Source organism: Xyrauchen texanus, chromosome 2 (genome assembly GCF_025860055.1).
Source record: "Xyrauchen texanus isolate HMW12.3.18 chromosome 2, RBS_HiC_50CHRs, whole genome shotgun sequence".
Lineage (NCBI taxonomy): Eukaryota > Metazoa > Chordata > Actinopteri > Cypriniformes > Catostomidae > Xyrauchen > Xyrauchen texanus.
Genome location: NC_068277.1, coordinates 14963167 through 14991038, shown reverse-complemented (window position 1 = coordinate 14991038; position 27872 = coordinate 14963167). Strand labels below are relative to the sequence as shown.

Here is a 27872-nt window from a genome sequence, read left to right as displayed (position 1 = left end):
ATAATAATAATAATAATAATTTCTAAATCCATGTGACTGAAGCATGAAAACATATTCTCTATACTCCATTTGACACCATATTGTCTTTTTGGCTTGGAGAAAAAGAGAAAAGAATTCAAAACATTATTGATGATAGTCAAACCGTACATAAACCGTAAATAGAAACAGTTTCTACACATCATTTTTAAACACACATAATCTTTTCTGTATTCCAATGCAAAATTGTGTTTTTAGTTTTCATAACCAGAAGTGTTGATATGATGCAAACTTTCAGTGTACACACCACATACGATCATACTTCTGTACATCAGAGAATAAAAAGAACAACAATGAAATTATTGCAAAATACAAAACAAACAAATAAACAACAAACAAAAATGTTTGATTAACTTTTGTCGAGGATGTGCATCATAAGCTTGTATTTTCTGTGCAAAAAATAAGTGGGAGACAATTTTAAAGGCAAACTGGATCGAGTTACAGCAGAGATCGAATTTGTGCTGGTGTTAAAGGCCAAATTAATCCGATCACCGGAAAGAGCAAAGCAATGACACCCAATTAGCAGCTTTTGCATTTATGCTTAAAATAACACGACTTCACCATTCAAAACAAAAAACTAAGAACAATTTGACGCAATACAAACACTTATCTATAAAAGAAGCATTACCATAAGAAAAGACGCATTTCACATTTAACAGAGGGGAGGTAAACTATCTCTCTAAACCGATTAATACTGAATATCTGCATGGAATTTTAGACACTCTAATGAGGTTGGGTTCCAGCAACAGTATGAATTAAGAGTTTGGTAAACATAAAATAAGACTGTGCTTTTAAACCTAATTACCAGCAGGGGGCATCTTAACACAGCTGACTTGAAAAGTCTTGACAAAACTGAAAGTTTTGTTGATACATTCTCCTAAAAGATGATGCATCACTATTGTTGTCTAATAACTGAGAACCGTTAAGGCCATTACGTACGTTAAGAAATACACAAACTTTTTCACAATGTATGACTGAGGGTTTCCGATAGTTCTAACAACTTTACTCCTTTACCAATAAAACAACTTACAAAAACATTAGTGTTCAACAAATATATAATATAGTCTTTGTAGAAGATTTTGTGACTGCTTCCCTGAAACAAATTCAAAGTCTAATTCTGGACTGTTCAACATGATTGAATCTGTACAGGGCCTTTGGAAATGGCTCTTTGAATAGTCAAATTTAAATATTAATTTTATAATTTTCCCCCTCTGCTTTTGTAGATTACTTCCATTCGAATCGCAACAGAAAAAAAATAAAATACAAAAAGCAAAGTAATTGCACAAAAACTGAAAATAAACAAGATTAAGGAACAAACAAACAATACAACAGCAAAAATCCCTGTAAGTAGCCAGTTTTCACAGACATGCACCTAGTAAATGCACTCTCGTCTCCCAATCAACACTTTGTACAATCTAGTTCTATTAATTTCAATGTATTTCTACAAATACAAGTCAATACTGCACCAACAATTTCTGGTGCTTTTCTCTTGACTGTTAACTGAACTTTAACGGAATGTGATTTGCTTTCGAAATCTGTGTGGTTATGCTTGTGGAATGAACCACAAGTTATAAAGTGAACACATTTTGGTGATCAGGAGGGATCATAAGAGTCTTTCATTTGAGGTCTCATCTCTCCCTTTTGTTTTTGTAACTTCTATGGCCAGCAAGTCTTCCTAAAACCTCTTACAAAAAAACAAAATTGCCAACATTCCTTAAAAGTGCTTTAACAAAAACTGATCCACTAGGAATGTGTTTTTGGATTAAAGGGATAGTTCACCCAAAAATGAAAATTCTCTCATCGTTTACTCACCTGCATGCCAGACGTTTATGACGTTCCATCTTCTGCTGAACACAAACAAAGATTTTTAAAAGAATATTTCATCTCTGTAGGTCCATACAATGCAAGTGAATGGTGACCAAACTTTGAAGGTCCAAAAAGCATATAAATGCATCATAAAAGTAATCCATACGACTCCAGTGGTTTAATCCATGTCTTCAGATGATAGGTGTGGGTGAGAAACAGATCAATATTTAAGTCCTTTTTACTGTAAATCTCCACTTTCACTTTTACAACTGAAAGTGAAAGTGGAGATTTATGGAGCTTTCAAGGTCTGGTCACCATTCAGATTCATTGTAAGGAACAACAGAGCAGAGATATTCTTCTAAAAATCTTTGGATGTTTTCAGCAGAAAAAAGAAAGTCGTTCACATCCGGGATGACATGAGGGTGAATAAATTATGAGAAAACTTTCATTTTTGGGTGAACCATCCCGTTAAACCCGCAATGTAGTTTCTCATGTCGCATGTGGTATACTTGCGAAAATCTGGTTCTAAATGAATTTATATGAGTAATATGAAAGCTAGCCTGTGCTAAAATGGTTACCAGACCAAAAATAGAAGTTAGATGGTTGATATCACACAGTACGAGCACAAACGGCGTGTCTGTCGTATCCATAAGCACACAGTGCCTGCTTAACGGTCACTTTCTGTAAAATCATGTGTTATGTACTGTGAAGTAAGCCTTGTTGGTTTACTAAACTGACAGGGTGAATCTCACGAAACTGGTCAAGAACATGTCATATTTCACCCCAAAATCTAAAGAAAGAAGAACATTTATTTTGCGTAAAGAAAATAAAGTCTATTTTAAAACCCTGATATCATTTGTTGTACAGCATTCGATTTATGCTGGTTTGAATAAAAAAATATATACATATATATATATATATATATACATATTTTTTTATCATTGTAATTCAATAAAAAGTAATGTATTACAGTACTGAGAATGTTATGAGATTTAAACAGAGAATTTGTGAGAATAATGTGCTTAATTGTCATGAAAATTATGTCACAATGTAAAAAAAAAAATATTATTTGCTATATATATTTTTGTTATTTTATTTTAAGGTGAAATGTGACCTGAAACTTGTTTTAGTGTGCTATTGCGAGAGCTTGTCCTCTATAGATGTCGTAAACTAAACAGTTTTTAATGTTTCGTAATTAGAGGGCTAAAGACATATACTGAATCAGCGTAGTATGAAACTACGAACTACTGTAAATCTAAACTGCATCCTCGCTACACACGATATTAGATTGTTTTTGGTCGTCGAGTGACTTTTCTGCTCTCTCTCTCTCTCGGAAATGTTTAAGAAGTTGCGATTCAGCATGTTGGTAAACTGTGATTAAGAGAAAACAACTTTTTACACACTAACAGTAAACGCTTGAAGATGGTGGCATTATCCCTTATGTGCATGGTGCAAATGATCTCTGTGGTGGTAAACTGGAGATGACGGTGGACGGTTAGGATTTACTGTCTTGGCATTTGGTTTCACTGGAATGGGTGACTTGACTTTGGCACGGTGGTTTCTGCTTCTCCCACTGGCAGATGGCGTTGGTGTAGCCAACAATGACCTTGTCCATCCAGGTGAGGGGCTGAGGGAATAGTACAGCACCCTCGAAGAAACCCAGGTGCCCACCGTGCAGTGTTAGAGCAAAGATGACATTTTCTTTCTTTTCTGGAAGAGAATGTTAACACAGAAAAAAAAAACTCAGAATTGCAACAACAGTGATTGAGTTCAAAATGTAAAAGTAAGTGTCTACTACAGTGGCAGGTGGTATTGCCAAAATCATATATCATGGATGAGACATTTTATATCACTTTTACAGTACAGTATACATCACAATAGCTATTTTTTTGTTGGAAATTCAATGAAGAAATGGTTTACATATGAAATAGCCATGCAGAAATACCTATTTTTGGGTAATCAAACACATCATCTAATTTAATTACTTACTTTTTTACCTGGAATTTGATGGATGCAAATCAAAAGTTATGAATATTCATTACAAATGATAAGTCTCACATTATATAAAACCCAAGTAAACAACAAAAGACTCAAAACAGTAAAACTAACATTATAAAATGGACAGATTAGCCACACTTGGATCTGATGCAGAAATAGCCGATATAAACTTACTGAGCACTTTATTAGAAACACAAGTACACCTACTTATTCATGTGATTATCTAATCAGCCAATCATGTGGCAGCAGTGCAATATATAAAATCATTCAAATACGGGTCAGGAGCTTCAGTTAATGTTCACATCAACAATAAGAATGCAGCAAAAATGTGATCTCAGTGATTTCGACTGTGGCATGACTGTTGGTGCAAGAGGGGCTGGTTTGAATATTTCTGTAACTGCTGATCTCCTTGGATTTACACACACAACAGTCTCTATAGTTCACTCAGAATGGTGCCAGAAACCAAACACAGTGAGTGTCAGTTCTACAGACTGAAATGCCTTGTTGATGAGAGAGGTCAATGGAGAATGGCCAGACTGGTTCGAGCTGACCGAAAGGCTACAGTAACTCAGATAACCACTCTGTACAATTGTAGTGAGCAGAATATAACCTCAGAACATCAAACATTGAGGCAGATGGGCTACAACTGAGGAAGACCACGCTTGGCACATAATTAAGACCATCGTGTTCCCAATAAAGTGCTCTGTGAGTGTACACATTAGAGGTTGACCGATAGTGGCTTTTGGATACTGATAACTAAGGTTAGGGCTATAATTTACTAAATTTGGCTGACGATTAATTGTCAAACATTTAATTGTGATTATAATAATTGTCAGTTTTAGGGCTGTGACAATTGTCTCGTCATATGATGATTAATTGCCAAATAAATGGTCTAATTTTTTAGTGTAATTTTTTTCTGCATGTCTGCTTCATACACCTTATACTATTTAATTCAAATATATTCATTTTATTCAAAAACATTAAATAGGAATAAACTAGGATTTCCTTTTAAAGATTTAAAAACTTATGAATGAAAAACATGAAAAATAATCATGTTTACAATTTTAAATATCAAAATATTTCTAACATACGCCTCTCCTTTTGGTCAACATAATATTTATATATATTATTACAGTATATATTTTTTATATTATGCAGTAGTAAAACATTTGTGTGTGATTCAGTTCAACGCGCTGTTCATGGCGTTCATTTATACAGTATATATATATATATATTCACCATGGGGTTAAGGGGTTTGACCACATGAGGAGGAAAATAAATAAAAAGTATACCCATCGATTTTTTATGATAACCGATAGTTTCAAAAAGCAACTATCGGCACTGATTAATCGGTAAAATTCACACCCCTGTAACAGCAAGTTGAATTTTAAATAATGCATCAAGCTGCAACATTGTTTGGCACCAGTAAATAATTTTTTTTTGCGCTTTTAGCAAAATCTCTACCAGTTGACATATTGCTACTGTCACAATGATTATATCAACACACCTGTACTGCAACAGAATGCATTACATACTTGTATGGAGTCATGGTGGTGAAGGTTTATAACTACAGTGAGCCTGGCAACATGTCACAATATCAAAAAAAAATATTCCATTTCGACTGGAGGTACTTACTTCCTGTGACACACTGCCACAAAGTAAAGATTAACTTTAATACGCCTCCAATTGAACAATGATGAATATCAAAGTCAAACAGTGTGACTGAAATGCATAGTTTGCAACATGACACATGCTAGTCAACTTTGTGAGGCTCGGAGCAGTAATTCTAGACATTTTTGGCATTTGAGGTCATAATCTAATATTAGATGTGTGGGAATTGGTTCATAACACTGCTATTAAGGAAGGGTTTAAAGTGGTAGGTGGAGACTCTAAGAAAACTACACCACTTTATAACTCAAAATAGAAAGTTTGAAACAGAAAAGGATTGTTATTAGTTCTGTTTGCCAATAATAGCTAATAATAATAGCTGGAGTGGTGGTGGTGTAGTGGTCTAAACCACATAACTGGTAAACTGGTAATCAGAAGGTTGCTGGTTCGATCCCCACAGCCGCCACCACCACTGTGTCCTTGAGCAAGGCACTTAATTTCAGGTTGCTCCGGGGGGATTGTCCCTGTAATAAGGGCTCTGTAAGTCCCTTTGGATAAAAGCGTCTGCCAAATGCATAAATGTAAATGTAAGCTAATACTTAGGGTTAGTGATTTGAACAGACTCCCTTTACCAAATGTTTTGAAATTCAGTGCATAACCTGTACTAGACTATTTGGGCTTCAGACATAAATTATGTGGTTTGATAAGGAGAGGTGTGCGAATAATTTTCTAAGCAACCAAACTTACAGATTTCACCTGGCAGAAATAAAAATTTAATAAATACCCACATAAACATACTTTAAGAAAGGACTAAAGCCCTATCTAGGAAGCAGAATATTATAGAAACTTGGGAATGGACTCTTTTGACTTGGGTCAGTAAACAACCACTTTGCAATGACCTAGCAAACAACCAGAACACCCAAGAAACCACATAGCAACACACAATAATCCACTCAGAACATTTTTAGTAATCTCATTGCATTGCTTTGGCACAAACCAATTCTAACCAAAAAACTCAAACAGCATTATGGCATAGAGTTTTGTATTGGCAAGAAAGCACCACTCATTTTCTTCAAAAATTATTATTAAAATCAACTATCCATTTTTATTTTACAAATTAAACTCTTTACATTTCCTTTTGTATTGAAGTTCCTTTTTAAAACGAATAAAACTGTTTCAGGAATCACAGTATTGTTTCAGTAAGTAGTGTTCAGTGCTGTACCTGCAAGTGTACGAGGTATGGTGAGCAAAGTGTTGTGCACAAGAGGATCATCACCAGAGTTCACCAGCAGCAGAGGCACATTTATCTACAGAACACAGAGAGAAGAACAAGTCAAACCAAGAGAAGATCTGTTCAACTGTCAGAGCAGTGACATCTCACTTAGAACTGGACACTAAAATAATAAACACCTACTGTATTTAGTTTTACTCACATTATGAATGTAATGAACACAGCTCTCCTTCTCGTAGTACTCCTTCAGAGAGTTGTGACCATGGAATTTTCTAAAACACAAATTGACATCTTGCTATACTAGCAAAAAATAACTAGTAGCACATTACAATAAGGTTCAATTCGTTAAAATTAATTAATGCATTATGTATCATGAACAAACAATGAACAATATATTTTTTACAGCATGTAGTAATCTTAGTTAATGTTTGGTAATAAAATAAAAATGCAATTGTTAGTTCATAGTGCCTTAACAAATACAATGTTGAAACTAACATCATCCAAGATCAACAAATGCTGTTAAAAAGTACTGATTATTTTTAGTTCATGTTGACTAATATAGTTAACTAATGTTAACAAATGGAACCTTATTGTACAGTGTTACCATTACAATACTACTACAATTTAGCACACAGAAACCATTTGAATGATAAATCATATTCTCCCTCAAAAAGTGAACAAAAATATACTGTATATACTTTATATATACAGTATATATACTTTTATAATATACTTTTTGTAGTTAGTTATTGTTGCTACAGTAAAATCATAATCTCCTTCAAACAGTGAACAGATTTTCTGTAGTTTTTGCAGTCATTTATTATTGCTACTGTAAAATCATAATCTCCCTCAAACAGTGAACACATATACTGTAGTTTCTGCAGTCAGTTATTGTTGCTACTGTAAAATCATAATCTCCTTCAAACAGTGAACAGATTTTCTGTAGTTTCTGCAGTCATTTATTATTGCTACTGTAAAATCATAATCTCCCTCAAACAGTGAACAAATTTCCTGTAGTTTCTGCAGTCAGTTATTGTTGCTACTGTAAAATCATAATCTCCCTCAAATAGTGAACACATTTCCTGTAGTTTCTGCAGTCATTTATTATTGCTACTGTAAAATCATAATCTCCCTCAAACAGTGAACACATTTCCTGTAGTTTCTGCAGTCATTTATTATTGCTACTGTAAAATCATAATCTCCTTCAAACAGTGAACACATTTCCTGTAGTTTCTGCAGTCAGTTATTGTTGCTACAGTACAATCATAATCTCCCTCAAACAGTGAACACATTTCCTGTAGTTTCTGCAGTCATTTATTATTGCTACTGTAAAATCATAATCTCCCTCAAACAGTGAACACATTTCCTGTAGTTTCTGCAGTCAGTTATTGTTGCTACTGTAAAATAATAATCTCCCTCAAACAGTGAACACATATACTGTAGTTTCTGCAGTCAGTTATTGTTGCTACTGTAAAATCATAATCTCCCTCAGTGAACACATATACTGTAGTTTCTGCAGTCAGTTATTGTTGCTACTGTAAAATCATAATCTCCCTCAAACAGTGAACATATTTCCTGTAGTTTCTGCAGTCATTTATTATTGCTACTGTAAAATCATAATCTCCTTCAAACAGTGAACATATTTCCTGTAGTTTCTGCAGTCAGTTATTGTTGCTACTGTAAAATCATAATCTCCCTCAAACAGTGAACACCATATACACTGGAACGTGAAGTCATAACATTTGCGGAAAAGTTTTGATGCTATGTGCAAACAAAGCCAAAAGATTAACTGTATGAGCATGTTAATCACATATGGGCGGATGAAGAAATTTGTCAACAGTTTATGGGAACAGTAAGTGATTTCGTTACTTATGATAAAATAACTAGCCTCCTATGGGAACAAGGTATAAACAGGACAAAAAGCCAGGTGATCAGTTTAACAGATTGAAAGTTTAAAAGAAAAACGTTTAAATGGCATTTTAGTGCTGATGTGCGAATTGTAGCAAAATGGATAAAAGATGAAGCCATTGCATCTATGAATAGCAGGTGTGCTACATTTTCTAGGGAAGGCAATCCGTCAATTTTACGGTTACATCGTACATCAAACATAAAATTGCTAAAAAAAATTATATTATTATTATTTTGCACTATTATTTACTCAATTTCACACAAAACTACAAAATGATACTTATTTTAAATGGTATATAGCAGTTTCTTCAGATTACTTTTTAGTCATCAGATTTTAGAAATGTATTTCCACACAAAGAAATTGTTAATATATTAGGAAGAAGGAAATAGCGGTACACAAAGTATTCCAGCAACCATAGATGGCATGTCCACATTAGCAATCACATTTTCTCAAAAAATACAGAATCAAACCAATTGTATATAAAGTGCATAGTGAATAAGACATTTACTTATAGCACACATGAAGAACTTTTACCTTGGGCTGCATCCGAAAACTTGCTACCTTGCTGCCTAATCAGTTAATGGCTTAACTGTCAGCTGTTTTGAATGAAAGAAACTCAAGGAAACTGGTCTCCGAACAGTTTGAAAGCACCTCATTTTCATAGTACCTCCGTATACAGCCTCCAGAGGCAGCATTTTCCTGGTTTTGGACACAGCCTTGAAGTTGCACTCAGGCAATCATGTGGATCCAGCGCAAGCCTCAATCTCTTTAGGAGTGATTGTCATGATTTGTAAGAGGAACTTTTGATCCTGAAGTTTTTTATTCTGGCTGATAGAATGCACGCTTCAGAGGAAGATATTAGATGAGTGCTCAATGTGAAGAAAATGCTGGATTTTTGTGAGGTTCGTAAATTACGTACATTTAAAGGCAAATGGTATATAATAAAATTTTATTGATATTTGCCTTTTATCATTAGAAGTTACAGGGAACTGTTGAGGAGGTACTGTTAGAATACGTGCTTCAGAGGAAGATTTATGAGCGTTCCACAGGATGCTGGATCTGCTGAAGTTATTTTATTGCATCTGTTTAAAGGAGATTTGCGCATATTTGCAGATGGTATATGATATTATTTTTATTGCTATTTGCCTTTATATAATTTTTTCCAAAGGTTACAGGGAACAGTTGAGGAGAGAGAGGGAGAATGAAACAGACGAGCACTTTAACATTATGAGCTCAAACGCGTCTGCCGGGCGGCTCTAATATGCGGAACGTTTGTGATATGTGGACCTGTGTTGCACACCGGTCTATTATTATAGAAACACGATGGCACATAACAATAAAACGAACCGAGACTGGTCGTTTAAAAGTCTCAGACGCTTCACATGCAGGCAAACAATTTTCAGCGCCCTCAAGAAAAAAATAGAAATAAAAATCGCCTGAACGGGAATGTCAAAATATTGTCCGATTTATCGGCCTCGCCGATATATCATCGGTCAACCACTAATAACTATGGTCCCTTTTGGCACAATTTTTTTTTAAAGAGACAAAACATTTAGAACAATGTTGGGTGGAGTTAGATTTTCACATCTTAAAAACAACTATCTTGAAAGAAACATTTCCCCTCTGGATTCCTTAACTTTGTTACTATTTTTGTTCTTCATTTCTTGTCATTTTTATTTGTCATTTTTGCATTCTATCACCAATTAAGTATCTAAAGTTGTTCACTCATTTTCTAATTTCTAATTTCACAAGACTGTTACAAAAACACATTTAGCAATTTCCCTCCACTCACCTCATGATGTTGTCATCAATCTGCATGAGGGAAGTGGCAGTGTAGAGCCGACTCAAATCTGCATCCACCATTTTAGTTGAGCCCATCCCAAATAAAACGCTCCTGTTGAAAAACAAAGAAAACATCTTGCTGACTCTTGCAAAATGACAGCTCATTGATTAGATTTGTGTTCTCTTACCACTCAAGAGGTTAATTTATCTTGTTTGTGTCATCAAGTTACCAAGTTATAGTGATGTCCCCTAATGTCTCAATTGCAAAAGAAAATTGTGAGCTCATAATAGTTTTATAATAAGCATCTCATGCGCAGAGGGGAATACAGTGATCCACCATTCACACTTAAGATTGTCAGATTCAAAACTGCAGGCAACATTACCTGTGAGACAAAATGATCTTCTTCATGTTGTCGGCCATTAGGAAGTTATAGAAGCGACGGCACTGGTCCCACTGCAGAAACGTCTCCTGGGCCCTAAGATGTCAACACACAAGGCAGTATCAGCAATCAATGCTACTTATACTCATTTGCAATAGTGCCTGGTACAACCATCAGTAATAGTGACCAGTGTGTGTGAGAGAGTTTTTATTATATAATTTTTTTATGTACTGTGGAAAACATTCTGTAACTTTAGGAACTCAAAACTGCTTATTTGCAAAACCATGTGTTAGGGCTGGGTATTAGTACATATTTCCAGATTCAATTAGATTCTGATTAACAAGCTCTCGATTTGATTCCGAATCGATATCCATTAATATGGGTATATTTCAGTTATAATGTCCCTTTTGCTAACATATGAAAGAAATTATCTCCCAGCAAATGCAGCTAATTATACAGAGTACATTCTAACAATGAGCGTTACGAAAATATAAATTTTGGCTTTTTAAAAATGAACAATTCCATGTATTAAATCAATAAATAATATATTTCATATATACATTTTTGTTAAATGTTTATTGCTTATTTGCATACTTTGTACTATTTAAAAGGTATTTACATTGATTTGTTGAACATGTGAAAATACCGGTACTGTCTCTTTAACTTTGGACATACGGAACAACTTTTACTCTCAAAACGCAATGAAAGGATCTCGCTGCTACTATACAAATACTGTTGAGCGATATGTAAACATTTACCAGTATATATATACACACACACACACACACACACACACACACACACACACACACACACACACACACACAGTAGTGTTTCCATGTTTTATGGGGACTTTCCATAGACATAATGGTTTTTATACTGTACAAACTTTATATTCTATCCCCTAAACCTAACCCTACCCCTAAACCTAACCCTTACAGAAAACTTTCTGCATTTTTACATTTTCAAAAAACATAATTTAGTATGATTTATAAGCTGTTTTCCTCATGGGGACCGACAAAATGTCCCCACAAGGTCAAACATTTCGGGTTTTACTATCCTTATGGGGACATTTGGTCCCCACAAAGTGATAAATACACGCACGCACACACACACACACACACACACACACACACACACACACACACACACACACACACAATACATTTTAGTCGCGTAGCGTGAAATTTGAATGCAAATGCGAGAGATTTTCTCACTGTAGCGGAGGGTTGTGCATTGTGGAAAAGATCGATCTTGTGATTTAAAAATCTATATCGTTCAAATGAAGATTACGAAGCATCAGAAAATATATATTTTTACCCACCCCTACCATGTGGTGTTCCTGGCTCTGTGTAGCACCTACACTCTGCGCATCCTTCTGAAAGCTCCCAACGTTAGAAACACGCTGACATAAGTCTGCTTTGGGCTAATCACAAACGACGCTGTTCTGATGTACTCAATTCACATATGAAGTGGGTGTCTTAGAACATTTTTAGCTGCAGTGTGTTTGTTTAATTCTAAAGCTAAGAGATGGGGTAAAAATAGTTAAGAAAAGCTAAAAAAAAAAAACTGGTACAAAAAGCCTCGTCTAACATTCAATGTGGACCTTTGGAACAAAAAACGAATTCTGGTAAAAAAATTGTGGTAGTACCCCTTTAATATCAATTCCATCTAAATTCAAAAGGTGCATTAAAAGGGATCTTGAAAACAATAATCTGCAAGATAATCGCGAAAAGCAGATTAGCTGTGGCTTTATAGATACGGTAATCCTGTCTGAAGGGAGAGCTAGACTGTTTGGCAACATCCATATACAAGTGCCAAGTCTGCTGACACGGTCTACAAAAACCCAGCGGAGCTGCTGTCAAACAGGACAGACAGTCGCACAGACAGCTAAGGTGTGGCTTTAGGATTCACTGAAGTCCAAACACAGAAATCACATTCCAAAGCTGCCTCTGCACAAGGAATATGCATCAGATGCTTATTCTTTGACAGTGAAGTGCAATAGATGGTTTCATGTTAAGTTGTTAGACCTTTTGCAACAGGCCTCTTTATAGACCTCAACTTGTCAACATTGAGATAGACAGCATGCAAATTATGCAATGTTAAAGTCCATTGCACCTGCATGACAAATCATGTCGATGGATAAAAATACATACTACTCCATCCTCTGCCAATTTAATGTTTTTTAAAAGCAAAGTATTTTTGTGATATGTTAAACTGATAATAAACTGATGACAATTCTTATGTTTCACAAATATACCCTCCCATATTGACCCCAAAGGAATGTGTTCAAGCAGCCTGCTGTTGCTATGGTTACCTCCTAAGGTGACTTCAATTCAAAGCATCTATTTGGTGCCATATGCAGTCTAAATAACTTTTGTGATTACATGAGGAACATTTCAACAGTGCTTTCAAAATATGTTAATGTCTACAATGAATGCATAAGAATTTAAAGGGATAGTTCACCCAAAAAGATCATCTCGTTAATTCACCCGTGTGCCATCCCAGATGTGTATGACTTACTTTCTTCTGCTGAACACAAACAAAGATTTTTTTTACAAGAATATCTTAGCTCTGTAGGTTTATAAATACAACTGAATGTTGGCCAGAACTTTGATGCTCCAAAAGCACAAAGGCATTATAAAAGTAATCTATATGGCTCCAGTGTTTTTGTCCATGTCTTCAGAGATGATATGATAGGTGTGGGTGTGAAACAGATCAATATTCAAGTCCTTTTTACTATAAACTCTCCACCCTGCCCAGTAGGCAGCGATATGCAGAAAGAATGCAAATAGCCAAAAACAAAAGAATGTGGAAGTGAAAAAAATAATTAAACTCATTAAATATTGATCCGTTTCTCACCCACATTTATCATATAACTTCTGAAGATATGGATTTAACCACTGGAGTCTTATAGATTACTTTCAGGCTGACTTTATGTGCTTTTTGTATCTTCAAAGTTCTGAACACCATTCACTTGCATTGTATGGACCTACATAACAGAAATATTCTTCTAAAAATTTTCATTTTGTGCTTAGAAGAAATAAATTAATTCACATCTCCAATGACATGAGGGTGAGTAAATTATGAGAATTACAATTGAGAGAACTGTCCCTTTAAAATGGATTTCAAAAAGCCCCCTGTAGTTCACATCTTTTTCAATAGCCCTTCAGTTTTTAAAAAGTGTAGTTAGCATTCAGTGATATGCTTTCCCAAATGTAAACACAAAGTAGATTTACTTTTTATGCCGTTTTTAAATTTGACAGCCAAAAGAGGCAGGTGGACACAATACTGAGACCATCTGTCCCTTTTAAATAAGCAAACTACAAATATACACACTACTTGTTGTTATCTAAATTTCAGCTAGAGTCCACTGACAACAGCATTATAACATTCCAACTTGTCCCTTCAACACCTGAAGCAAATCAAGCTACCAGCATTTTTATTTATGAGGAGTATGCACAACCCATACTCCTTTTGAGTGACGTCTGTATTACGTAGCTGTTGTCTGGGAACAGAACTACGGCTCACCTTAATGCACTGTAGCCCTGACACACGCTCACACAGCACAAAACACGCTCCTGGTTGGTGCGGTTCTCTCCCAGGAACTTGCACACAATATTTCCCCCCAGACTAAAGCCCACCACAATGAGTTTTGTCTGGGGAAAGGCCTTCTTTATGAAGCCCACCATTGCTGCAAACTCCCATGTACAGCCTGTATAAAAAATTAAAAAAGCATTTGATTACTGTTTAAATGTTGTTTTGAGAATTGAAAACATCCATAGACAATAATTAAATTACTATTTTGCTGATTTATAAAAAGTTTCCTGGTTTAAAAAAAAAATTGTATTGTTAGGCTATCCTTTTTGGTAGACTTGACCTGTCTAGCAGATAAATTTACAGTAGTTTAATTCATTGAATTTATATTGTTATATTATTCAGTTATATTTTTACATTAGCCACTCTGACTTGCTGTTAAGCTATTGTCCTTTAAAGGTGCAGTATGTAAGATTCAGAAACCCTTGTTATTAATGACACCTGTGGCCATTAAGTGAACTGCAGCCAGCTATCTGTTGCTCGTGCTCATGCACACATTCCATAGGGATGCAAGTATCCAAAAAAATTATGTAACGTACAAAGAGGCTGAACGTGATTCATCGGCATCATGCTAAAGAATGAGGTAGCACAATTAAATTACACAGTTATGATTGTTTTACTACAAACTTTGAGACTAATCTAAAACTACTTATCAGCTAACATAGCGCACTGATAAACACATACAGCTACATACTACCGAAATATACCAGACAGTTTATGTTCAGTTTTATGATCAGAGTTCAGTTTCAATGCAGTTATGTTGCACTATTGTATGTCACATGTTGTACTACGATCAAGAAACCAGCATATTTGCTTAAATTTATCCCATATACCTGACTTTTATTATAAAGAGAAGATTGTTGAAATTATTTGAAAGTTATGAAAAACAAAAGGTAGCTTACAATTCATCAACGTTAGCAGGCAAGATCAAGTTAGCTATTATTACACAGATCAATCCTTATGGCACTATATTTCACATGCTCTGCAGTTGTCATCTTACCTGTCAAATAAGACGAATGCCAATTCAGGGTCGTTTTTGATCCCAAAACTGAACAAAGGTCCCTCCGGGAATCAAATGCCCTGCCGATGTTCACTCTAGTTTTCGCTCGACCATGATCACGTTTCCGCATAGCCAGACAGGATTCAGTGGATAAATGTTTTTTTGGGGGCTTACTTTGAGTTTGTGTAGGAGTCGGTGTTGTGCTGGGAGCCGGACGTTTGCTGGATTCCATCTCTAAGATAACGTTACCTAGTGTTGCAGTCTGTCTGTTGACGCGGAAGAGAAGCTATTACTGAAGTAAGGCTCTCGGGAGCGCGAATAAACATCACAGCCTATGAATTTTCCTGGCAAAACCGACCCACTCCCTTCACATGAAAATCAGTCTACAGGCTTTAATAGGCAACCTAGGAAGTCCAGGAAGGACTAATTTTTTAAGCCGTTCACACTTGGCAAAAAAGGCGAATATTGCATGAAAATTGTTACTTATTGCACCTTTAAAAAGCAAAGCTTTGTTGCAAGTTTTTGCCATGCATTAAATGATCTTTGATCATTATGTTGCTTACCAATCATAAACATTTAATGAAGTTAGGTCACTTTATTATGCACTTCAAATTGTGCCAGACAACACCCCTTATCTGTGGTAAAAATCAATGTAATTCACGGCCTCTTTTTCCATTGAATAACAAAATGTGTCTAACTGATTCACTGAATCGCTTTAAAAGGTTGACGTCACCTGGATAAACACATTTACTCTTCATACTCTATAAAAGGATTAACTATATCTCCTAGAAGTCCCACAGAAGTGTCGTACCGTAGGTGAACATGCGTGGTGAGGTGAGCTCAATGTTAGGCAATGCTCCAAGGTGATTGAGCACAGCACAGCGGTAGCCCTGTTTCTGTGAATGATCCACAAATGTGCGGATATAGTGCTTCTCACTGTGGTTCCCAATGCCAGGGCAAATTACCATGGTGACATCCTCTGTGAAGCAAACACAGAAATATTGAGATTGTCAGCTATGGAAAGCATTTCACATGCAGACAAATAGATGCAAAGTTATGCAGCCATAACGTCTGTTCAAGTTGTTTATTGTTACCTGGAAAGAAGATAAACATTGCGATAATGTGCAACATTACTCCAAGGCAGAGTTCATCTGATATTACAATACATGGCAGAAATAGTAAGAGTAGCATCTTGAACTCAACCTTACATTTCAACAACTTCCTCCACCACATGTCTCTGTCTGTTCTAGTATGTAACACCTGCTTTACACAATCCTCGATGGATAAAATGAAGTCCAGGCCTACAATTTATCTCGAGCAACCCATTTCACTCAAAACTATGTCTGATAACAGAAGTAAAGCTTGGTTGTGGCGTTTCATGTTGACTTTCAAGCGTGCTGCTTTAGTTATTATCGCTGCTTTACTGCAGTGAGTAAGCAAACCTTTTTATTTCATTTAAATGTCTTCTTCCTCATTAAACTTGAATGAGAGACTATTCATCAGGTTTCCAAATAGTGTAGTGTTACCACACAACCTAGATTAAATGTACCCAGCCGTGTGGCACTGACCTCCAGTTTGATGATCCCCTAGTGGTTCAAAGAGGTCAAAAGTTGCTGTGGCCCCATCCTGCATGGGCAGATATTTGCGCAGGCCGTACGGGTGTGGAGAACTAACTCGACCCAACTTTCCGTAGAGGGCCGTCTGAAGATGACCACTTTTACCCCATAGCAGAGGAGGAATGTACCTAGACAATGAAACAAAATCTCTTTTTAGTGAAATAATACTTGATTTTGTGATCAATCAAATAAAGTATCCGATGCCCAGCACAAAAGGGCAACAGATGCAACAGGTCACAAAGGTCATTTTGAAAAACAAAGGAAACTGCAGTTGATACAATCATAGAAACGTATTTCCAAATGCATGTTTCATCAGATTACAAAATATAGTGTGCGCATGATAATAATGAACTGATAAGTAAACCATGAGGGCAGTAGCCTACATTTCCAAAGCAGGGTTGTATATTAACAGCAGGCATTGGGACTCTAACAGCAGACTGTTATATAACAGTACCGCCCACCAATTAAGCTTTACCCAATAGCCAGCTTAGTCCTTCACTAAGCTCCAAGCTTGACAGGTCTGACATTTTTGAATCTGAAAAAGAGATTTCAGTGTACAGGATGATCAGTAAAATGTGCTCATAAAACAGTTAAAATTAAAAACATATATATATATATATATATATATATATTCTTATGTGGGCTGGAATAAAGCGTGAATTAAGCATTGTATCTGCTGTTTATCACTGTTTAGCAATTACAATTGATAAGTGATCTTCCGAACATATTTGCAACATACTATGGTACTTTGAATTTAGGAGTAGTTATGTACCTTAGTAGACAGTTGCCAATGTACTAGTGGTCAATAACATTAAGGCAGAGTTTAGTGTCAATTAGTTGGTGTGAACCGATGAGAGTTGCCTTTCTAGTTAGATATGGCAATAAACTGGGGCTGTAAGACAACCACCATTTTTATTGTTTTAAATTCAGAAAAGGCTGTTGGCTACTTCCACAATGTGGAATTAAATGTTTTATAATCTGGAATATTTAAAGTTTTGGGTCACGTTAACATGTGAAATGTTAACAGCAGAATATTGCCTAGCAATATTAAAACACTTTCACTACATTGCCTTAACGTAACTTTCTTGAATATAACTTTTGAGATGCAGCTTTCTAGATTATCATTTGAGATGTAAAATACTAGAATATCACTGTTTTGAGAATTAATAATATAGATTCTAGAATATCACTTCTAGAGACACATCATTCAAGAATATGACTACTTTGAGCCATAACATTCTAGAAATCACCTATTTGAGCAACAACATTGCGAAATAACAACAATAATTTCTTAAACCGTAACATTGTTGATCATCACTGTTTTGAGCCGTAACATTGTTGAACATCACTGTTTGACATTTAAGAATAACTGAGCGAAAGACAACAGGTTGTCAGAATCAACACAGACCCCTCAACCCATCACACAGAGCACCAATGACCACAGGGCTGTGTACTGAGCCCACTGTTATACACCTTTCTGACTCATGACTGCAATGCAAAACACCAAAGTAATAGCATCATAAAGTTTGATGACACCACAGTAGTGGGGCTCATCAACAACAATGATGAGACAGCATACAGGGACAAGGTGAACCAACTCATAGCCTGGTGTGATTTCAACAATCTCTCCCTGAATGTCAACATGACAAAAGATATGATTGTTGACTTCAGACAACACCAAAGTTCCCAATCAGCCATTATTTATCAACAGCAAAGCAGCAACTCAGAACTTCACATTCCTGGGCCTGCAGATCTCCAATGACCTCACATGGTCACTGAACACCTCCTCCTTAGTAAAGAGGGCCCAACAGCACCTGTATTTTCTAAGGAGGCTGAAGAAAGACCAAGGAGCTTGTGGTGGACTTCAGAAGAATATACAGAGAACACAACCCCATCACCATTAATGGAGCACCAGTTGAGAGTCAACAGCTTCAAGTTCCTCGGTGTCCACATCACTGAGGAACTCACATGGTCCATCCACACTGAGGCCGTTGTGAAGAAGTTTCACCAGCGCCTTTTCTTCCTGAGACGGCTGAGGAAGTTTGGAATTAACCAACGCATCCTCACACGGTTCTACACCAGCACTGTAGAGAGTATCCTGACTGGCTGCATCACTGCCTGGTACGGCAACAGCACTGCCCTCAACCGCAAAGCCCTGCAAAGGGTGATGCGAACTGCCAGACGCATCATCGGAGGTGAGCTTTCCTCCCTCCAGGACATCTATACCATGCAGTGTGTGAAAAAAGCTCAGAGGATCGTCAGAGACTCCAGCCACCCAAGCCATGGGCTGCTCTCACTGCTACCATCAGGCAGGCGGTATCGCAGCGTCAGGACCTGCACCAACCGAATTCATGACAGCTTCTTCCCCCAAGCAATAAGACTTTTGAACTCGCTCACGATACATATATCAGCACTGCATTTTATAAGCCACATACTGTACCCTCATTTTATATTTCACTGGCAACTGACTATCAACTGACAGTTGAATGTCAACACAACACTTAATATTTATTTCCACTGATTACATGGGGGGCTGTAAACAGTCTTCTTATTGTGTGTATACTGTTTATTATTTTGATTGTACACAGTCTTATTTTGTGTATACTATATATTGCATATTATTAGGTGTATATTGTGTTGTGTAACAAGATGTGTAAACTGTGTTGTATAAATCAGATGTTAATTGTAAATTGGTATATATATATATATATATATATATATATATATATATAATTTCCTTTTTATATCTGACTAATTCTGTGTCCTAGCGGTGTTATTATAGTCTGTATTTATTGTTGTCTTTAGTACTCGCAAATGTCTGCTACATGTTGCACTGTAGTCCCCAGAAGGAACTGTCTTTAGTTTTTATCCATTGCCATGTGATGTGAAAAAAATGATAATAAAGCTGACTTTGACATTGACTTTTATGAGATGTTAGGAATGAAAGCCAAAGCCAGAGCGGTTTAATCTGTTCACTATGACACAAACAAAGCTTGGACATTACTCCTCTAATAATAGAACTAACTGGAAATACAGGCTTTTTTGTACCCTGAACATAATCTTTAAACATTCCTGGCTTTGTTGAGATGCAGTCATCCGCAGCTATAAAAGATTAAAAAAGAAGACAAAGAAGCACACAGCAGTAGGGCTGCGATGACACGCCTAATAATGTTCCAAAGTCCAGACTCAAAAGCCAATATCTAAGGCCTGCATGTCCATTATCAAAGCTTGACAAAATAAAAACTTTTGATCTTCAAACTCTGAAAATACATAGTTGTTTTCTTAAAGGGTGTTTTGCTGGACAACGCTTGCCAGAGCATAAATGGGAAAAGCTAATTTTGCTATTGTAGTAATAAGGATAAGTACAGACAATGTGCTGCGTTTTGTCGATTGATCCCTTGGCGCCTAGTGTAGTAGCTGGACTGGAAAATAATGATTACATAACCAGCCAGGAGTCACTTTGGATTACAAAGGAAACTCCCACTCGAAGGGGCGCAACGGTCATATGTAATGCATATTGCGACTTCTGAGGTCAATGTATTTAACAGCCTCCAGTAGATATTTTCTTGTTAATTGCAGATCCTGTGCAAGTACAATAAAATGAATGATATCCATTTCTTTGAATTTAAACACAAAAATAGCCAAGACTAACAGAGGCTTGATAAAAACCACCAAAGCTGGCATCTACAAAATGTATTAAAAGCTGTACAATTGCGCCACAGGTATATAAAAAATTCTGCTGCTGTTATTGGAAAGGCACTCTTTGACTTAGCATCAAATATAAACAGTGTAATAACCGTATGTCATTACATCCAACAATGTATACTTTAAGCGATACCTCAATGTTTTCCTAAAGTCAGAGTTTGCAATTTAATCCAAACAGCGTCATAGAATGCTTGTTACAAAAACATTAAAAAAAAAAACCTACACAAAAAATGTTTGAACATGGCAGCAGCTGTTAGCCAACTATTCTTTAATTAACATTTATAGTACAGTGAGCGGAATAAGCAACAATCAGATTTCATGTTATTTCCAGCTGAAAAATTAGACTATTTAGTTAGGCTACGTGTAGCCAGCATACACTTTGTATCTGAGGGTAACTGTAAACATTTGCACTGTGGTAATGCAGTTTATGAGTAAGTGTGAATTTTTACACTTAGTCTAAAAGCTGCGAAGTACGCATGGAATCATTCTTTTCAAATGATGAACAATGCCATTTTCTCTCTTTTCCCCATGTTGCATTAAAGTATAGGTGTTAATATGTCAAGCAAGGATTGGTGACCCTTACAAAAAAAAGGTGTACCATGATACAGTTATGGTATCAGCTGGTAGTACATGGTACTTTTACATATACCATGTAGTACTGACTTGTATATCATAAACAATTATAGCCATATGGTAGTAAGATACTTCACAAAATACAACTGTATAACTGTCCAAAAAACCATGGAATTACTATGGTGTCATGCCAAAAACATGGTAATACCATGGTACTTGAGAATCCACTTTATCTTTTCAAATTTGACCTTCCTGGCCAGTAATGTTGAAGCATATTAGTATGTTGGAGCAGACTAGGCCCACCACTTTTATTCAAGACCTTAAACTGTGCAGCTTAAATGTATTATTGTAATGCAGAAATGTATTGCAAGTCTTACTTGATAAATCGATCACTTTAAACTTTCAAATTGACAAACACAATTACTGAAAACAGCAGCCTACCTTTCAAGTAATGAAAGCTTAAATTTCTCCATAGTACTATATCCTACCAAAGCTGCTCTTGGGCTATATATTTATATAAGAGGGCTGCGTAATGCACTAAACGCTTAAAAGTTTGCTCTGTAGATATAGTAACTCAGTTGATTTGGTAATCAGATGTGCCGTACTTACTCTTTGGTCAGGATAGGGCAGGACTTAAGAAGGAAGTGGTTGAGCACTGTTTCCTGGTATGTGAGATCTGGAGGAGCTGTAGGACTTTTCAAATTTAGGCATCGGACGATGATGTAGAGCACTGTGGCAACAGCCGCCAACTTCATGCCGTCAAACATGGCCGGCATCTCCGGTGCGACCATGTACACCTCTGAATCGTGAGAACTCATTTTTGCTCTGAAAATAAGCAGTAACAGACGATTGAAACTTTGCTTACGTTAAGAAACATAAATGGTTTAAGTAAATAAAAAAATAAAAAACTAGGGAGAACAAGTTTTGCATTCCCTCGCTATAGGTTTAGCATCCCTTCGTAATAAACGTACCATCGTTTTACTTGGTCTCAATATGGTAACCATATTTTAACCTTGATATTTGTAGTAAAAACATAGTAATAATACAAGAAAACAAAAACTATGGTATAAATATCATAATTGATTTGTTATTATGTTTTCACTACAAATATCATGGTAGTAAAACAATGGTTACTTTATGTATACAGTATAATGTATTAAAACCATGGATTCCACCACAAAAACATGGTTACTTTTCATACTTACTATAATTTTGAGAAGAAGAAAAAATGGTTAGCCTACAACAGTCACAATAGTAAAATCATGGTTTCCGACAAAAAAAACAACAACAAAAAAGTTACTACAATCACAGTTACTACAGTATTACTATAGTAAAACTATGTTTTTCTGCCAAATAAAATGGAACTGTCTTGGTTATAGTACATACAGTAGTGAAGTCATGATTTTACAAGAGTAATCATATTTAAACTATGGTATTTGTATAGTAAAACTATCACCACAAAATTATGATTTTTATTACCATAAATTTCATTTTCCTGTATTATCACTACGGTTTTGCAACAAATATCATGGTTGAAATACGATTACTACAGGAAAACCCTGGTAAATTAATTGCGAGGTAATGCAAACATATAATTTGATGGGAAGACTTGGTTTAAACTATTCCAATGTGTTGACCAGTAATAAACAATGGCTAGTTAATGATTAAAAAAAAAACATTGGGGTCACTTACTTTGTAGGTTAGTAGTTTGGTTCCTTGTATGTGAACACTTATTCTCTGATGGAGATGTGAATTTTAGGTCACAGTGATCTAGTCAATTCTATAAAGAAGGGAAAGAGTAGAGACATGTATTAGAAAAGATAAGATGGTAGGTTATGTGCTTTAAATTTGAACAGACTCAAGTACCAAGTCCATGTTAAATACTGAATTGCCATCTGTCTGCAACTTAAATAATGATCGCTGACTCACACAGACTGTTTCACGAACTCTACCCTCAAATACCCTGCATAAAAGGTTCCCTTTAGAGCACAACATTAACATGTTAGATAAGGATCAACCAAAACATTTAGACCTCTGACAGTTTACGTGTTAAATCTGACTTAGGCAACAGGAAATTTGAGAGTCTATGAGAATCATGTCAGGGTGCTAAATTGCAGCAAATTTCCTGATTTTAATGTTAAACACAACTGATGGTAAAACACAAGATCCAGTCATTGTGATTATACAACACCTCACATTTTTCCCCCATAGAAATGAGAAAACTTGTTTTGTAACCATTAGAGACAGTGTTGCATATAGTATCCATTTGTCATACTTGAGTAAAAGTAACGATAGCTTCATGGAAATTGACTCAAGTAAAATTAGCTCATGAGAAAACACCTCAAGTACTGATTTTAAATTTACATACATACATATCAAAAGCAATGTGCTAAAAACGGAAACTTAAGAGCATAGCAACAACCTGACAACCACCTAGAACACCCTGTTAGCTGCAGAGCAATGGGCTAAAAACACAAAATAACTTAGCAGAACGGTAACAACCTGGCTAACACATACTGTAGCAATGCACTAAAACACAAAGCAGATCACCTTGACAACTGAATAGCATGCTCTGGCAACCATCCAGGAAAACCCTAGTTACCACATACTGTAGCATAAATATGCTCCAAAGCAAATATAACACTTTAGCAACCACAAGAAAACTAGTTTTGCTTTGGCGAAGACCATTCACATCTTCATAAAATATAAAAATAAATATTGTTGGACATTTTCATGAGCACTGGTAATTATTCATACACATTTAGACTTGGTTAAATGTAAAATGTGAATGCATGTGATTGACTTTTATATAAACAGGTCTCCAGGAAAGATATGGAGACTGATCGCACATAACTTAATTATTTCACAGCTTTCATAATATTTAAGCCTAAACTTATCAAATTAATTAGTCAAAAAACACATTTAAATTTACATGAGCAGTTTCTTGTCTTCCCCAGTGGAGACAGACGATGGAACACGCAATCTGGAGTGCTTCGCTTGTGATTTTGATTCATGAATCATTAAGACTGCTTTTTGAATCTTTTTGTTCAGTTCAAAAGAATCAATTTGAAAAGATTTGACTCAAATTATTCTTTCAACGAACCACACATCACTATCGCCAACCTGCACTCATTTTTGCACATACAGCTGTTATGTCTGTTGCGGAGTTATGTCGCAAAAGTAACGAAAGGGTCTGGAGAACTTAAAAGTAGTAGTTTTCACTTTAAAATATAGTGAAGTGAAAGTAGAAGTCTAAAGATATATTTATACTCAAGTAAATTACAAATATGAAAAATGAAGTACAGTATCAAACTATCTTTACTTCATTACTATACACCTCTGATTAGAGATGAACTGATATGAAAATCTTTGGCCGGTGCTGATACTGATTTTAACAGTTACTTTGTCATCAGATCACTGTTTTATTAGGAATGCATTAACAATTTATAAAGAGGTACAAAAGCTTTTTCACTGCTCTAACAATAAATCAGTTCTAATATATCATTTTGGATACTTCATAAGTCAAAGTCTGCTGTTTCAAAGTGTTTTGGATGATTTCCCTCATTATGTAGCCTATAGGTCAGTCTCACATTTTTTAAGCATTAACGGGAGAACGAGACAGAATCAAAATATAATGTTGCATGTTGTTAGGAGGGCCAAACCTTCTACATATTTTGCCCATTATTATTTCTTGATTTTGCAATTTAATTCAAGTTTTTTTAACTAATTAACTATAAATAAACCATTGTTTTTTCATATCAACGTTTTCGTGCTTTGAACCGATAAGCTGATGGATTTAATTCTGTCAATAGTTGGCCGTTACATGGTCGTATCATCCCTAGTATCCATCAATAATGTTGTGCATTGTGAACTTAATCTGTGCATTCCAAATTTAATGGGATGGATGTAATTAGAAATTATAAAGTAAATTACAGCCAGTAATTACTTTAGATAAAATATATTTAGAGCCAGATTTGGTTCTGCAATACCTCATAATAACATTAAGTCTAAGTGAAAATATGCACGGAGATAGGAGAAATGTCAATAGACTTAAATATAGTTAATTAAATATCATTACATTATTACACAATCAAACAGTGACAAGTCAAGAAACTTAGATTACCATATTTTTGAAAACATGCTATTCTTATTAGAATGTACTTCTAATATGATCTGTTTACAATGTATATAGGTACACTCACTGAGCAATTTATCAGAAACACTATGATCGTAAAGTTTCAGACGTTCTGCTGTAGTTGCCCATCAGCATTCTGAGGTGCTATTCTGCTCACTACAATTGAACGGAGCGGATATCTGAGTTACCGTAGACTTTGCCAGTTCGAACCAGTCTGGCCATTCTCAATTGACCCCTCACATCAACAAGGTATTTCCGTCTGCAGAACTGACACTCACTGTGTTTTGTTTTTGGCACCATTCTAAGTAAATTCTTGTGCATGAAAATCCCAGCAGATCAGCAGTTACAGAAATACTCAAACCAGCCCATCTGGCACCAACATTCATGCCACGTTTGAGATCACAGAGATCGATTTTTTTTCCACATTCTGATGGTTGATGTGAACATTAACTAAAGCTCCTGACCCATATCTGCATGATTTTATGCATTGCACTGCTGCCACACAATTGGCAGTTTAGATAATCGCATGAATAAGTCGGTGTACAGGTGTTCCTAATAAAGTGCTTAGTGAGTGTATAAACATACATATCATCTATATCAGTATTTTTTTATATATACTATATCTATATATTATTACACAGGCTAAATAAAGAGAGAAAATCAGTATATAGATAGATGCAGATTGCAGATATAAATAGACCTACTGATATGACAGATCAGTGGCAGTAAATGTATATTTATATTTTGAATAAAAAATATATATAAAAAGGGCTACAAAAAGCACTTAATATCGTATTAAACTGCACATAAACATTGCATTGTTGATAGCGATGGTGTAAATCCAGTCCTGCAGAAGGCCCTGCACCTGCCTTTACTTCAAAAACCCATAAATAGTCACATAGCCGATGGCTTTTAAATATAGAGTGTGGAAATGCATAGTTACGCATCACGACAGTCTTAGATTATCCTCATTTTACCCTGATTACATCTCGAAGACAGACTGATGAGGATGACAGCGTGATGGAAATCACACACACACACACACACACACACACACACACACACACACACACACACACACACACACACACACACACATACATATATATATATATATATATATATATATATATATATTTTAATATATAAATATATATATGCTACATGATAGATACAAACATCTACATGAGACATATATTCTACTGAAAAAGTCTAGGCAGTGGTCTGACAAGTCCATTTTAAAGGCGGATTATTTTAGAAAATAAATGTAAACAGGAAAAACAGAGACGACACCCCTCCAGAGACACAGTTAAAAACCCGCATCAATTTCAATGCAGATAAATGCATCATACCTGCTTCATCAAAGCGATAACAAACGGCTCCCTTTTCCCGTATCGATCAAAATGAGATGTGAGCTTTCCCGTTAGGACACAGTATGTTTATTTCGCGTTGCATTATCCGCTATCCCGTTCTAGCATTTTCCTCCCTCTTCGTCTCGGTTACAGACAGGCAGTGGCGCACTGCACTTCCTGCTTTAGACCATCTCATTTACATATAGTGGTTGCTATTGGGTAAAAAAAGAAAGAAGTTGCAACACGGCCCCGCCCCCTTTTTTCATAACAAGTCCAGTAACAACAGCACAGATTCAGCGCTGCACGTGAAGAGAAGGGGCTTACATTCCTGTCCAAGAATATAGGGAATTTCGAAGAAAACATGTACCTAGTAAGAGCACAAAGTGCCGTCTTACATATTAGAAAATTATAAAAAATAGTTTTCTTTATTCTAAATTAACAATAATAATAATATATATATATATAGCCTATTAGAAGAGGCAAGGAATTACGTAAGAGAGTATACTGATACAAAATGATTGATGAGTAATAGGCTACTTATAAAAGTAGTACAATAACTATGAATACTTTCATATGTCGTAGATTCTATTTTAAACATCTAGCAATGCATCTAGGGGGTGGCAGCCGACCCTACTGTTGAACACAACATCACTAACATCACCATGTTCTGACCAACAGTCAGAAATCTGGTTACCATCGATAACCAACTAAATGGTGGTATCAGACCACATCTCAAAGACAGCACAATCATGTAGATTTACACTCTACAATATCAGGACGATAAGACCCTTCCTCTCTGAACATGCCACACAATAGGGATGGCTGATACCACTTATTTTCATTTCGATCCGATAACAATATTTTCAAGTCCAATATCGTCGATACCAATAACAATACCGATACTTCTGTTAAATTCGTTTTTTTTGCGATTACTTGGGATAAAATTGGTAATTTAAAATAATATTTTTGTCATTATTCAAGTAATTTTTTATTTTTTTTTTTGCCTAAACAGAAAATGATTAGACTTCTGTTTTGTTTACCCTTACAAAAAATAACAATTTCACTACAATAATTCAGTAACACAGTATAGTTTAACCATGGTATTTAGTTAAACAATAGTTACCACACAATTAACCATGGTTAC

At 35.7% G+C, this 27872-nt stretch overlaps 1 protein-coding gene across 1 annotated transcript; it reads right to left on the bottom strand.

Annotated features, from left to right (window-relative positions):
- Positions 1 to 26873, bottom strand: abhd2a (abhydrolase domain containing 2, acylglycerol lipase a). Its single transcript, XM_052151004.1, has 11 exons — positions 26729 to 26873; positions 22934 to 23021; positions 21851 to 22066; positions 16916 to 17091; positions 16159 to 16326; positions 14282 to 14465; positions 10754 to 10846; positions 10381 to 10482; positions 6882 to 6951; positions 6671 to 6755; positions 1 to 3552 (listed from the first exon to the last, which is right to left on the bottom strand). The coding sequence occupies exons 3-11, from the start codon at positions 22057 to 22059 to the stop codon at positions 3338 to 3340; spliced, it is 1302 nt and encodes a 433-aa protein (XP_052006964.1). The 5' UTR covers positions 22060 to 22066; positions 22934 to 23021; positions 26729 to 26873; the 3' UTR covers positions 1 to 3337.
- Positions 26874 to 27872: the final 999 nt, after the last annotated feature.

Bases quoted from the DNA above. Each gene is read 5' to 3' on its own strand.
- abhd2a (XM_052151004.1), bottom strand. From the start codon at position 22,059: ATGAGTTCTCACGATTCAGAGGTGTACATGGTCGCACCGGAGATGCCG. The intron at 10,847-14,281 runs GTGAGCCGTAGT...TTGACATCTTAG, and splicing joins CAGGGCTACAGTGCATTAAG to GGCCCAGGAGACGTTTCTGC. The intron at 3,553-6,670 runs GTACAGCACTGA...ATTCTCTTCCAG, and splicing joins CATACCTCGTACACTTGCAG to AAAAGAAAGAAAATGTCATC.